The 15097-nt window shown below is 37.9% G+C and overlaps 1 protein-coding gene across 1 annotated transcript in view; it reads right to left on the bottom strand.

Moving 5' to 3' along the window:
* Positions 1-15097, bottom strand: part of LOC102803854 (elongation factor-like GTPase 1) — a 93248-nt gene that overhangs the window by 24031 nt on the left and 54120 nt on the right. Inside the window, exons 8-14 of the mRNA XM_085507270.1 lie at positions 11509-11588; positions 10822-10958; positions 9794-9916; positions 8237-8336; positions 7506-7615; positions 4939-5102; positions 4426-4699 (exon numbers count right to left, since the gene is read on the bottom strand). Coding sequence (XP_085363396.1) covers positions 4426-4699; positions 4939-5102; positions 7506-7615; positions 8237-8336; positions 9794-9916; positions 10822-10958; positions 11509-11588 — 988 coding nt within the window. The remainder of the gene's footprint in view (positions 1-4425; positions 4700-4938; positions 5103-7505; positions 7616-8236; positions 8337-9793; positions 9917-10821; positions 10959-11508; positions 11589-15097) is intronic.

Below are 15097 nucleotides of genomic sequence, written 5' to 3'. Positions count from 1 at the left end.
CCATGTCACACTGTGAACACTACTGGTCTACACCATGTCACACTGTGTGAACACTACTGGCCTACACCATGTCACAATGTGTGAATACTACTGGTCTAGTCCATGTCACACTGTGTGAATACTACTGGTCTACACCATGTCACACTGTGTGAATACTACTGGTCTACACCATGTCACACTGTGTGAATACTACTGGTCTACACCATGTCACACTGTGTGAATACTACTGGTCTACACCATGTCACACTGTGTGAATACTACTGGTCTACACCATGTCACACTGTGTGAATACTACTGGTCTACACCATGTCACACTGTGTGAACACTACTGGTCTAGTCCATGTCACAATGTGTGAACACTACTGGTCAACACCATGTCACAATGTGTGAACACTACTGGTCTAGTCCATGTCACAATGTGTGAATACTACTGGTCTACACCATGTCACACTGTGTGAACACTACTGGTCTACACCATGTCACAATTTGTGAATACTCCTGGTCTAGTGCATGTCACAATTTGTGAATACTCCTGGTCTAGTGCATGTCACAATGTGTGAACACTACTGGTCTACACCATGTCACACTGTGAACACTACTGGTCTACACCATGTCACACTGTGTGAACACTACTGGCCTACACCATGTCACAATGTGTGAATACTACTGGTCTACACCATGTCACACTGTGTGAATACTACTGGTCTACACCATGTCACACTGTGTGAATACTACTGGTCTACACCATGTCACACTGTGTGAATACTACTGGTCTAGTCCATGTCACAATGTGTGAACACTACTGGTCTAGTCCATGTCACAATGTGTGAACACTACTGGTCTAGTCCATGTCACAATGTGTGAACACTACTGGTCTACACCATGTCACACTGTGTGAATACAACTGGTCTACACCATGTCACAATGTGTGAACACTACTGGTCCACACCACGTCACAATGTGTGAACACTACTGGTCCACACCATGTCACACTGTGTGAATACTACTGGTCTAGACCATGTCATGCTGTTTGATGTTGAACACTACTGGTCTAGACCATGTCATGCTGTTTGATGTTGAACACTACTGGTCTACACCATGTCACACTGTGTGAACACTACTGGTCTACACCATGTCACACTGTGTGAACACTACTGGTCTACACCATGTCACACTATGTGAACACTACTGGTCTACACCATGTCACACTGTGTGAACACTACTGGTCTACACCATGTCACACTGTGTGAACACTACTGATCTACACCGTGTCGCATTGTGTGAACACTACTGGTCTACACCATGTCACAATGTGGGAACACTACTGGTCCACACCATGTCACACTGTGTGAATACTACTGGTCCACACCATGTCACACTGTGTGAATACTACTGGTCCACACCATGTCACAATGTGTGAATACTACTGGTCTACACAACGTCACACTGTGTGAATACTACTGGTCTACGTCATGTCACACTCTGTGAATACTACTGGTCTACGTCATGTCATGCTGTTTGATGTTGAACACTACTGGTCTACACCATGTCACACTCTGGGAATACTACTGGTCTACACCATGTCATGCTGTTTGATGTTGAACACTACTGGTCTACACCATGTCATGCTGTTTGATGTTGAACACTACTGGTCTACACCATGTCACAATGTGTGAATACTACTGGTCTACACCATGTCACAATGTGTGAATACTACTGGTCTACACCATGTCACAATGTGTGAACACTACTGGTCTAGTCCATGTCACAATGTGTAAATACTACTGGCCTACACCGTGTCACAATGTGTGAACACTACTGGTCTACACCATGTCACACTGTGTGAACACTACTGGTCTACACCATGTCACACTGTGTGAACACTACTGGCCTACACCATGTCACAATGTGTGAATACTACTGGTCTTGTCCATGTCACACTGTGTGAATACTACTGGCCTACACCGTGTCACAGTGTGTGAACACTACTGGCCTACACCATGTCACACTGTGTGAACACTACTGGTCTAGTGCATGTCACAATGTGTGAACACTACTGGTCTAGTCCATGTCACAATGTGTGAACACTACTGGTCTACACCATGTCACACTGTGAATACTACTGGTCTACACCATGTCACACTGTGTGAATACTACTGGTCTACACCATGTCACACTGTGTGAATACTACTGGTCTACACCATGTCACACTGTGTGAATACTACTGGTCTACACCATGTCACACAGTGTGAACACTACTGGTCTAGTCCATGTCACAATGTGTGAACACAACTGGTCAACACCATGTCACAATGTGTGAACACTACTGGTCTAGTGCATGTCACAATGTGTGAACACTACTGGTCTAGTCCATGTCACAATGTGTGAACACTACTGGTCAACACCATGTCACAATGTGTGAATACTCCTGGTCTAGTGCATGTCACAATGTGTGAACACTACTGGTCTAGTCCATGTCACAATGTGTAAATACTACTGGTCTACACCATGTCACAATGTGTGAACACTACTGGTCTACACCATGTCACACTGTGTGAACACTACTGGTCTACACCATGTCACACTGTGTGAACACTACTGGCCTACACCATGTCACAATGTGTGAATACTACTGGTCTAGTCCATGTCACACTGTGTGAACACTACTGGTCTACACCATGTCACACTGTGTGAATACTACTGGTCTACACCATGTCACACTGTGTGAATACTACTGGTCTACACCATGTCACACTGTGTGAATACTACTGGTCTACACCATGTCACAATGTGTGAACACTACTGGTCTAGTCCATGTCACAATGTGTGAACACTACTGGTCTAGTCCATGTCACAATGTGTGAACACTACTGGTCTACACCATGTCACACTGTGTGAATACTACTGGTCTACACCATGTCACAATGTGTGAACACTACTGGTCTACACCATGTCACAATGTGTGAACACTACTGGTCCACACCACGTCACAATGTGTGAACACTACTGGTCCACACCATGTCACACTGTGTGAATACTACTGGTCTAGACCATGTCATGCTGTTTGATGTTGAACACTACTGGTCTAGACCATGTCATGCTGTTTGATGTTGAACACTACTGGTCTACACCATGTCACACTGTGTGAACACTACTGGTCTACACCATGTCACACTGTGTGAACACTACTGGTCTACACCATGTCACACTGTGTGAACACTACTGGTCTACACCATGTCACACTGTGTGAACACTACTGATCTACACCGTGTCGCACTGTGTGAACACTACTGGTCTACACCATGTCACAATGTGTGAACACTACTGGTCCACACCATGTCACAATGTGTGAATACTACTGGTCCACACCATGTCACACTGTGTGAATACTACTGGTCCACACCATGTCACAATGTGTGAATACTACTGGTCTACACAACGTCACACTGTGTGAATACTACTGGTCTACGTCATGTCACACTCTGTGAATACTACTGGTCTACGTCATGTCATGCTGTTTGATGTTGAACACTACTGGTCTACACTATGTCACACTCTGGGAATACTACTGGTCTACACCATGTCATGCTGTTTGATGTTGAACACTACTGGTCTACACCATGTCACACTGTGTGAACACTACTGGTCTAGACCATGTCACAATGTGTGAATACTACTGGTCTACACCATGTCACAATGTGTGAACACTATTGATCTACACCATGTCACACTGTGTGAATACTACTGGTCTACACCATGTCACAATGTGTGAACACTACTGATCTACACCATGTCACACTGTGTGAATACTACTGGTCTACACCATGTCACACTGTGTGAATACTACTGGTCTACACCATGTCACACTGTGTGAACACTACTGGTCTAGTCCATGTCACAATGTGTGAACACTACTGGTCTAGTCCATGTCACAATGTGTAAATACTACTGGTCTACACCATGTCACACTGTGTGAACACTACTGGTCTACACCCTGTCACAGTGTGTGATGTTGAACACTACTGGTCTACACCATGTCACAATGTGAGAACACTACTTGTCTATCCATGTCACACTGTGTGAACACTACTTGTCTACACCATGTCACGATGTTTGATGTTGAACACTACTTGTCTACTGTGAATTATTTATTGTACAGGAAATGTTATTACTGACAATCCAAAGATATGTTATTTGTTAATCAATGAATATTGTATTATTGTTTAGATGCATTTAGTTACAAAGTAATTGTTCTGTCAAATCCAATTTTTTGAGGACCTATTAGTAGACCTATATATATTCTACCGCTGTGTTTGTTTTTGTTTTACAATTTTTTCCTCAAAAACAACAACATTTTCTCAGTTTTTGTATGTGTATACTGTTGTGCTGTATGTCTGTGCTTGTATTTGCAAATATCACACTTACCTGGATGCTTTGGTTCAATAGCAACTCTAACAATAGGTGATGCTTCAAATGACATATCAGTGAATGTGGGACACATCACTGTACTGGATAATGTAGCTGATTTTAACACATAGTCATCTAGACCCGATATACCAAGTATATTTCCAGCTGTTATTTCAACCATTGTCTCTAACTCTTTCCCCATCAGTAAATATGTCTCTCCTATGACTGTGCTTGTGACATGTTTGCTGCTGAATCCATCACGATTCACATCGCTGCAGGATGCTGCATCAAACTGCAAGGAAAAAAAGATGCAAAATTCACTATTGATTTGCTAGCATCCTGATGAGTGATTTGAACATAAAATTATGTGTTTTGTCACTTTTTAACCCAAGTTATCTCAGATTATGCTTGTTTATCACATACATGTACAGTTCATCTATGTAAATGTATGTATATTTAGCAAATTATGGTATACTACAAATAGAAACAAAGAAATCATTACCACTGATAAATTCAACAAATAACACTTACTTGCACATTTGATGGATTGTGTTTGGGACCAAGCACAAACAACTGTTGTCCTTTCTTTACAGTACCACTGAACACTCTAGCAAAGGCTATAAAAGTATTTCCTGCATTCTCATCAGTCACTTCTTGATTCATCTGTATTGTTCCACTGGCTGACTGATCTAAAACTGTACATACAAGACATGAGTAGTCTGAAATGAACACGAATCCTTTTTTTCACAGACTCAAATTTTAATTAACAATTCTAGAAATATAGGTTTTGATATTGCATTTAGCATGACCCTAATCTTATAAATCATTGGTTATATTGATAATTTCCTAATATCAATATCAGATATGTTTGGTAATACATGTAAAATAAATAATAGTATATACTATTCCACAAAAGGGCACATTTGCATTCATTGCAAACATGTTGTCAACTATGACACAAACATTAAACATGTTGTCAACTATGACACTAACATTAAACATGTTGTCAACTATGACACTAACATTAAACATGTAGTCAACTATGACACTAACATTAAACATGTAGTCAACTATGACACTAACATTAAACATGTAGTCAACTATGACACTAACATTAAACATGTAGTCAACTATGACACTAACATTAAACATGTAGTCAACTATGACACTAACATTAAACATGTAGTCAACTATGACACTAACATTAAACATGTAGTCAACTATGACACTAACATTAAACATGTAGTCAACTATGACACTAACATTAAACATGTAGTCAACTATGACACGAACATTAAACATGTAGTCAACTATGACACTAACATTAAACATGTAGTCAACTATGACACTAACATTAAACATGTAGTCAACTATGACACTAACATTAAACATGTAGTCAACTATGACACTAACATTAAACATGTAGTCAACTATGACACTAACATTAAACATGTAGTCAACTCTGACACTAACATTAAACATGTAGTCAACTCTGACACTAACATTAAACATGTAGTCAACTATGACACTAACATTAAACATGTAGTCAACTATGACACGAACATTAAACATGTAGTCAACTATGACACTAACATTAAACATGTAGTCAACTATGACACTAACATTAAACATGTAGTCAACTATGACACTAACATTAAACATGTAGTCAACTATGACACTAACATTAAACATGTAGTCAACTCTGACACTAACATTAAACATGTAGTCAACTCTGACACTAACATTAAACATGTAGTCAACTATGACACTAACATTAAACATGTTGTCAACTATGACACTAACATTAAACATGTAGTTAACTATGACACTAACATTAAACATGTAGTCAACTATGACACTAACATTAAACATGTAGTCAACTATGACACTAACATTAAACATGTAGTCAACTATGACACTAACATTAAACATGTAGTCAACTATGACACTAACATTAAACATGTAGTCAACTATGACACTAACATTAAACATGTAGTCAACTATGACACTAACATTAAACATGTAGTCAACTATGACACTAACATTAAACATGTAGTCAACTATGACACTAACATTAAACATGTAGTCAACTATGACACTAACATTAAACATGTAGTCAACTATGACACTAACATTAAACATGTAGTCAACTATGACACTAACATTAAACATGTAGTCAACTATGACACTAACATTAAACATGTAGTCAACTATGACACTAACATTAAACATGTAGTCAACTATGACACTAACATTAAACATGTAGTCAACTATGACACTAACATTAAACATGTAGTCAACTATGACACTAACATTAAACATGTAGTCAACTCTGACACTAACATTAAACATGTAGTCAACTCTGACACTAACATTAAACATGTAGTCAACTATGACACTAACATTAAACATGTTGTCAACTATGACACTAACATTAAACATGTTGTCAACTATGACACTAACATTAAACATGTTGTCAACTATGACACTAACATTAAACATGTAGTCAACTATGACACTAACATTAAACATGTAGTCAACTATGACACTAACATTAAACATGTAGTCAACTATGACACTAACATTAAACATGTAGTCAACTATGACACTAACATTAAACATGTAGTCAACTATGACACTAACATTAAACATGTAGTCAACTATGACACTAACATTAAACATGTAGTCAACTATGACACTAACATTAAACATGTAGTCAACTATGACACTAACATTAAACATGTAGTCAACTATGACACTAACATTAAACATGTAGTCAACTATGACACTAACATTAAACATGTAGTCAACTATGACACTAACATTAAACATGTAGTCAACTATGACACTAACATTAAACATGTAGTCAACTATGACACTAACATTAAACATGTAGTCAACTATGACACTAACATTAAACATGTTGTTATTAATATCACATTTATTTTTGTTTACAATGGATGCAGGAGAACAATTGCATGTGATTTCACTGAGACAACCTGTGAATCACACATGGCATTGTGGGTACCGGTAATTAGAACTGAAATGGTCGGATAATGTTTGTTTAAAATACTTGTCAGGTGAGTACAAGTTCTTACCATTATTATCAACTACTTTTACTTTGGATTCATCGACTGAGGCAAGTTTTTCTGAATGTCTCTGTCTAGCTAGTTCTCTTCTTTCCTGTATCTCTTCATGTGTCAATGGTCTGCAACATAACATTGGTAAAGTGTACCTCAAACATGATTGTAACTTTAATTTTGGAAATCCCCCCATTTGTGGGTAAATTGGGTTTTTCAGTGATAGTTGGAGTACAGCTAATAGACCCCAAACAGGCTGTTAACTATCATTACCTGAGTTGCTTTGGGATTTAGTTGTTTTTCCTGCAGCCCCATCGCAGGTTGTATATTGTCACAGTGTACACATGTAACTCCATTCGAATAGAAGAGCATTGGGTCAATGACCTGTAGAAATCACACCTGATTTATTTACATATCATTGTAAACTACATGTTGTGTTTAACCACAAACCACCACTTCACTGTGACCATGCATAGATCCAGACAGCTTGTCAGTCTGAAAATCATTGGTTCAGACAATTCCAAGGTGCTGCCAAAATATCATATTTTTAAATAGTGAGAGGAACATTTGGCTCTCCACTTGAATCAGGACAATTAACCTAGTTCTAAAAAAAAACAGTGCTTTTCTAATAAATTGGTATTGAGAACAAAGAAACTAGTAAACGGGTAGCTACTGTTTGGAACTGAGAAAAGAGTAGTTTCCCAGGTAAATGCTGAAAAGCTATAATTGATGAATTGGAATAATGTTACCTTTGTCTGTTTTGTGGAAGCATTTTATTATCTACCATAACCATCTTGGAGATATAGATGATAACAGGAGCTGTTGAGGAACTATTGCAAGCTTGGAAATCTATAAAATAAAAAAAATCTATATTTACAACATGCATTTATTTATCTATAAATATTCCTACCACTTGATTTTATGACTGCTCCAGTCACATGGGTATCACAAGAATATTATTTTGAGATAAATGAATGGTTTTTGGTACCAGTGTTTTTCTAGAATCTAATCTAAGAGATGCACCACTTTATTTAGTTATTCAGACATATTGCATAAAATAGAAATTTTGACAAGGAATACACCAATTTTACTGAATGAATCGCTAGGCTAAGCCATTTATTTAGAGATGGCAGTATAGGAATGTACACTCTAACATGCAACCCATAAAACCTTTAGAAAAGAGGAAATCAACATAAATCTCTGGCAAAATATATTCAAGTTCTTCTAATTACATAAACATGGTTTTCATCTTGGCTTGTTACGACATCCTCATAACATTAATGAAAACATACAGGGAGTATTAAGCACTTGGCTTTGAGATACGTTTTGGTAGCAGATTGGTCATTAATGTTGACATATTTCATTTACTTCAGTCAATACTTTCTCTCAAACAAGCCAGTGGATATAAAACTGCTACACAATCAAAACCCATTCTCTCTGCTGACAGTTAAATAGCAACATGGACATTAATTACATGATAAAAATGTTTATATTAGATTGATTGAAAGATAATCACCTGTCATTCATGTACTATATATTACATTGATTATATTTACATATTTGAGTGAGTGTACATTGTATATCTTATCAGCAGCAACTCAAAATCAACTGCCATCGCTACTATCCTCAAATCCTCTTTGAATTACTACTCTGACTTTTATTCTCAACATAATTCTTTTTCTAAATGAGTTCCCATTCTATATCATAATCTATCCTTCCCGTCATTTTAAACACTACAATCACTTCTCTATCTCTTATTCTCCTTATAATTACTTTCTGAATCAGTCCCCATCTCCCATCCTATATCATAATCTATCCTTCCCGTCATTTTAAACACTACAATCACTTCTCTATCTCTTATTCTCCTTATAATTACTTTCTGAATCAGTCCCCATCTCCCATCCTATATCGTAATCTATCCTTCCCGTCATTTTAAACACTACAATCACTTCTCTATCTCTTATTCTCCTCATAATTACTTTCTGAATCAGTTCCTGTCTCTCATCCTATATTGTAATTTATTCAACCATGTTCTGACTTCCCTAAAAAGTTGTGCTTGGCTGCTTCATTTCTTTGACGGGGTTCTATAATTTTGTTTATGGTTAGAAGCATGCACATGTCTTTCAAATTCAAGGTCAGATTTCAACCTCTGATGACAACATATGCATCATGAGTGAACAGAGTTGGGTTGGGCTGGGCTAGGGGTTGTGTATATTTATGGGGAGGGGGTTTATATTCAAACTACATTACTAAATCCTGATATAACACTGTTAGCAGATCTCAGTATGAATTAGATATACATGTACCTGATTTCAAAGATTTTGTTTGTTCTGGTAAGGTTTCAAAGCGCCTTCCATCACTACACATTAACTTTTCCACTCTTGCTTCACTTATCTCTAATGGACTGGGTAACTTGTCTACAACCATAGCTGATTTTTCCATGTTAAGATAAAATCACATTTATTCTATACAACACAACATGTCTATCTTGATTGATTAGAGTGAGTGCAGAAATAAGAACTGATCAGAAAAATCACAATCTTCTCTTGTCAATCACTCTTGCAATGTTCCTATAAAATATTGGTAGCAGTGTTTTGTTTCGACTTCGGCACTTTCAGTTTTAACAAACTGCTGTTCCTAGACACAACCATTTTCAAATTTTGTCAGATTTACAAAATATGAAAAATGTGAAATACCTTCTCTTATGTGAACTCCTGTACCTTCCCTTCTGAACTCCTATACCTTTCCAACTCATATACCTTCCGTTCTGTTCCCTTCCTGACTCCTAAACCTTTCCTTCTGTTCCCTTCCGACTTCTCGACCTTCCTTTCTGTTTTCTGTATGTCCCTTCTGTTCCCTTCCTGACTCCTGTACCTTCCCTTCTGACTCCTATACCTTCCCTTCTGACTTCTAAACCTTTCCTTTTGTTCCCTTCTGACTCCTATACCTTCCCTTCTGACTCCTATAATATCTTCCCTTCTGTTTCCTTCTGAACTCCTATACCTTTCCGAATCCTATACCTTCCTAACTCATATACCTTCCGTTCTGTTCTCTTTGGACTTCTCTACCTTCCCTTCTGTTTTCTGTACCTCCCTTCTGTTCCCTACCGACTCCTATACTTTCCCTTCTGACTCCTATACCTTCCCTTCTGTTTTCTGTACCTTCCGTTCTGTTCCCTACCGACTCCTATACTTTCCCTTCTGACTCCTATACTTTCCCTTCTGACTCCTATACCTTCCCTTCTGTTTTCTGTACCTTCCCTTCTGTTCCCTACCGACTCCTATACCTTCCCTCATGTCTCAATGCGTCTTTAATCAAAGACACAAAAGGATACAGAGTACAGCTGTAGAGAGAGGTAACCACTGACTAACTAATGCATGCAGATATACTTTAGGGTCTGTGTGACGAGAATCTCGAGCTGATATCTTCAAATTCAAGGATTTTACAATTTTTTCAATCTTCTCCTTATCCCTGAAACATTTTTGAGAAAAATAAGTTAATATTCAAGCATAGCTGAATTCATACTGTAATGAGTTGTATTATCTGCTGTTCTTAGGCTTTAAAATATGCAGTTAATTGAGCCATGGATTGAAATCAGTAGTTGAGTCATTCATGAGTTATGTGAATGAGAATTGCTTACCCATCAACTAATTTATTTTTATCAGGACAACCTAGAATCATGTCATGTAATATTAATTTGAATCCTGCTTGAATATGCACTGCATAACTAAAAACTAAAAACCTGCCAACAAACAAGCTGCTCTCTGATTGGTTTAACTGTTAGCTGTTAGATTGGGAAGCCAATCAGACATGATCTTGTAAGAAAAGTCCCAGGTGTGATTGGAATTGATGCTCTAAGAAGCTGAAAATTCAATCACAACCAAATGAATTGAAATGTTTGACAATTTGCAAACAATATCTGACCAAAGGCTAAAAACATACTATATTCAGTAACAAATCTTAAGTCACAGGATGCATTATGCAAATAACTTCTATTTAAATATCTGTTTAGAAATCTCACCGTCTGACGAGAACTGCTTCATAAACTGACCAGACATTCTCTAACACAAACTGCACAAACAGTGGTTTCTTTCCTTTGTTCTGAAATCATAATACAAATTATTGCTGACATATATCACACATTTGAATGTTCATGTATGAATATGAAGCATTATTCAAGAAATGTGTATGGCTGATAACCTCAATGTTGGCTATTGTGTCTCAAGTAATGTTATTAGCTTGGCATCTACAAGCGAACACAAGAACTGAATACCTTGAAGCTGGCCATAGTGTCAAATGACATGTATGTAAATAGGTCTCTATGTGGTAGTTGAGCGCGGTAACTGAGCGTCTCAATTTTCATGAAGATACAAGTTGAGCGTACGCTCACTTTCAAAAGTAAGCGTGGAGCCAAACAATGGAAAGCTTGAGTGCGTTCACTTTTAAAAGTAATCGTGGGGACAAACCATAGAATGCTGGTAATGTAATGAAAGCTACGCTCAGTTTAACATGAAGTTGATACAAGTTCGTTTCAGAGGTCTAACTTAAGTTAAAGAATCCAATCTGGATTCACATGAGCAGGACGTTTGTTAAAAATGACGCAACCATATATAATTAAATATTCACGCAGTTTGAACCCTATGACCTTGTAAGATGGACGCGTCTGGTAATGAGGGACTACGCTCACTTTTACGTGTAATAGTAGGCATGGGACCAACAATGGAATGAGAAGTGCGCGTGTCAGATTTCAAGTAACCATAAGTCGCCAGTGTATACAGGAAATTTTTTATTGAGAGTTCTATTTTGATTTATGCAAGATAAATGCTGGGATCGGCCACAATTATATTTAATAGTACAGTAAAACCTGTCAAAACCGACCATGACTGGGACTGGGATCTATGGTCGGTTTTCAGAGGGAGTCTGTTTATTCAGGGTGGGCGTGACTTCGATTGAAACAACAACAATTACATGTGCTGTAAACACGGGACAAATGAAAGACACCGCCGGAGTTTGCCTCCGGTGATTATACATGTATTTACATTTATTGTATTGTTTCAATAAAATAATTTACCAAACAAGACAAGAATATTATGGTATGTACATGAAATCAATAAACATTAAAATAACTGTTCGAATAGACCGGGTAAGTATCGCGTATCGTAACTGAAGGTGACCATTTTGGATGACATCACAATGTGAGTTCACGTGAGCTACATGTAATTATCATAATTTATGCAGACAGTCGATTTTGCTGTTAAGTCAATGAATCAAATTACGATGTAAAAAAATCATCAAGTTTTGACTGCTTTAAAGAACATCTTTTTTCAACAATTTTGTTTTCCGTTCGAATTGGAGTCTTTGTTTTTTGTTTATTGCGAAGTTTTGTAATCTTGTCAACATGTCTAGCACATCGCCATCCCGGGATCGCCATGCGTCAAGTCACGGTCATCGTCGGGGGGGGGGGGGGGGGGGGGCAATAATTTGACTGTCGTTGCTATTTATGTTATCGTTGTCTGTATATTCATGGTTTTCTTTGTCTGCAATAAAATTCTCAACAATCTGTTGCTCTCACTCACCGTCATACATTGCTTCAGTCGATATACGTTCATCAAAGTGGAGGTATTCATCAATGCTACACTGCGTTTGCGGGTCTGCAATATGCTAAATAAGGTTTCCGAAATCTTTGTTGACGTTTGCTTCTACGTCATCATAAATTTCAATCTTGAAGCCCCTTTACGGAAACATTCGAAAGCACAAAATTGTCGATCAGAATTGTTATGGAAAGAAGAAACCTCAATGTCTTGATCGTTGAAGAAGTGATAATGCAGTTGATGACCCCAATCATTTGTTTATATCCGGGGTCATTACACTGTCCAGACATCACGCGATGCAAGGGCATGTGGTTTGAAAAACTTAATCAGTTGCTATTGTTTTACACGGGACGTTACTTGTAGTGTGAGATTTGATATTGTTTCTATAACGATCACGGTCAATTTAACACAATGCACACTTTTTAGGTCGGGCAGACCGGATTACTAGACAGCGGATGTGGTGCAACTGGTCGGATGGTCGATGTATTCAGTGTGAATATTGGACTTGGGACCGATCAATGCGGTCGGTATTTGAAGTAGACAGTGGTCGTATTTCACAGGTTGTTTAAACATAGGCGTCTATGGAGAAATTTCAGGACTACATAAATCGGTCGGTTCTGACAGTAGGTCGGTTTACCCAGGGGTCGGTTTTGACAGGTTTTACTGTAATAGAGATGCAACTCTGACGTTTGTTTTGTCTTGAGTATTTTCATTTGTCGGCGTCTGTAAACAACGCTCAGTGACAACGAGCCAAACCATGGAATGCTGGTAATGTAATGAAAGCTACGCTCAGTTTAACATGAAATTGGTACAAGTTCACATATTCACATGAGAGGACATTTGTTAAAACAAAGCATAGACCTTAGAAAGGTCTATGAACAAAGCAACCATGTTTAATTAAATATTCATGCAGTTTTACCCCTATGACCCCTAAAGAAGGACGCATCAAAAAGTAGTATTCCTGAATTCATAGTTAACTGTTAAGAGCGTCCCAGCTTTCTGAAGATTGAAGTTGAGCGTACACTCCTTTGCAAAATTGGGCATGGAGCCAAACAATGGAATGCTTGAGATAGTTTACTTGTAAATTAAAGTCTTGCGGCATAATTAACACCTCGCCGAGGTGTGACCACCTTATTGTTTATTGTGTAATCGGCGGTGTTTTACGTTACAGATAGATGAATGGAGATGTCTGTTTCTTTCACAAGTATGGGTGGGATGAGAAGCATTATGTATATTACTAAATCTGTTTCCATGTCCGTTAGATAAATACGGCCAAGTAAATATCGAGTTTTCATTAAAATATCAGCGTACAAGTGACTGTGCATAGCTCCGATGTTTTGCCACTTGTCAAAGTATCGGCTTATTTGTTAATCACAGTGGGTGACGGCTGTGTTTTAAATTCAGACAAAGATCATTACGGTAATAGACAAAATGCCAGTGTCTGTTTTTAATTCCAGCCGAGGTCACGAACCCAGGATTACGTTTGGTGATTGACACTGTGACGCAATGTCCAACATTGAAAGCCAATGACTACCCCGTCATCCCCACCCCAGACCCTGTTGAAGGAAATGAACCGTTTCACGGTACCTTTTCAACAAATAAATTGATAATTGCCGTCACTATTTTGCTGCAGTTTTAGGAAGTGTTAATAAATAGTGTTGTTATTGCACGTTATATATTTGACTGATGAAAATGGAAATACATGTCATCAAAAGTAAAATCGAGAAGGGGTGCAATTATGCTAAGTACTGTATGCATGGCGTCCAACTCGAGGTTGTAGAATGAGAGTGTACGCTCACTTATAAAAGTAGACGTGGGAAAAACAATGGAATTACACAGATTGGGAAGTACATGCGCGACTCATAACAAGAATCCAGAATTATTTAACGCACATTTTAGTCGCCATTGTATTCATGGAGTTTTTAATGCCAGGGTCGACCACCGAATACAATATTGTAATTTAGATGCAAAGCTGACGTTAGTTTTGTCCCGATTGTTTTTATTTGTCGGCATCTATAA

Source organism: Saccoglossus kowalevskii, chromosome 13 (genome assembly GCF_978046115.1).
Source record: "Saccoglossus kowalevskii chromosome 13, keSacKowa6.1, whole genome shotgun sequence".
NCBI classification, from domain to species: domain Eukaryota; kingdom Metazoa; phylum Hemichordata; class Enteropneusta; family Harrimaniidae; genus Saccoglossus; species Saccoglossus kowalevskii.
This window is presented reverse-complemented; position numbering and strand designations above follow the sequence as displayed.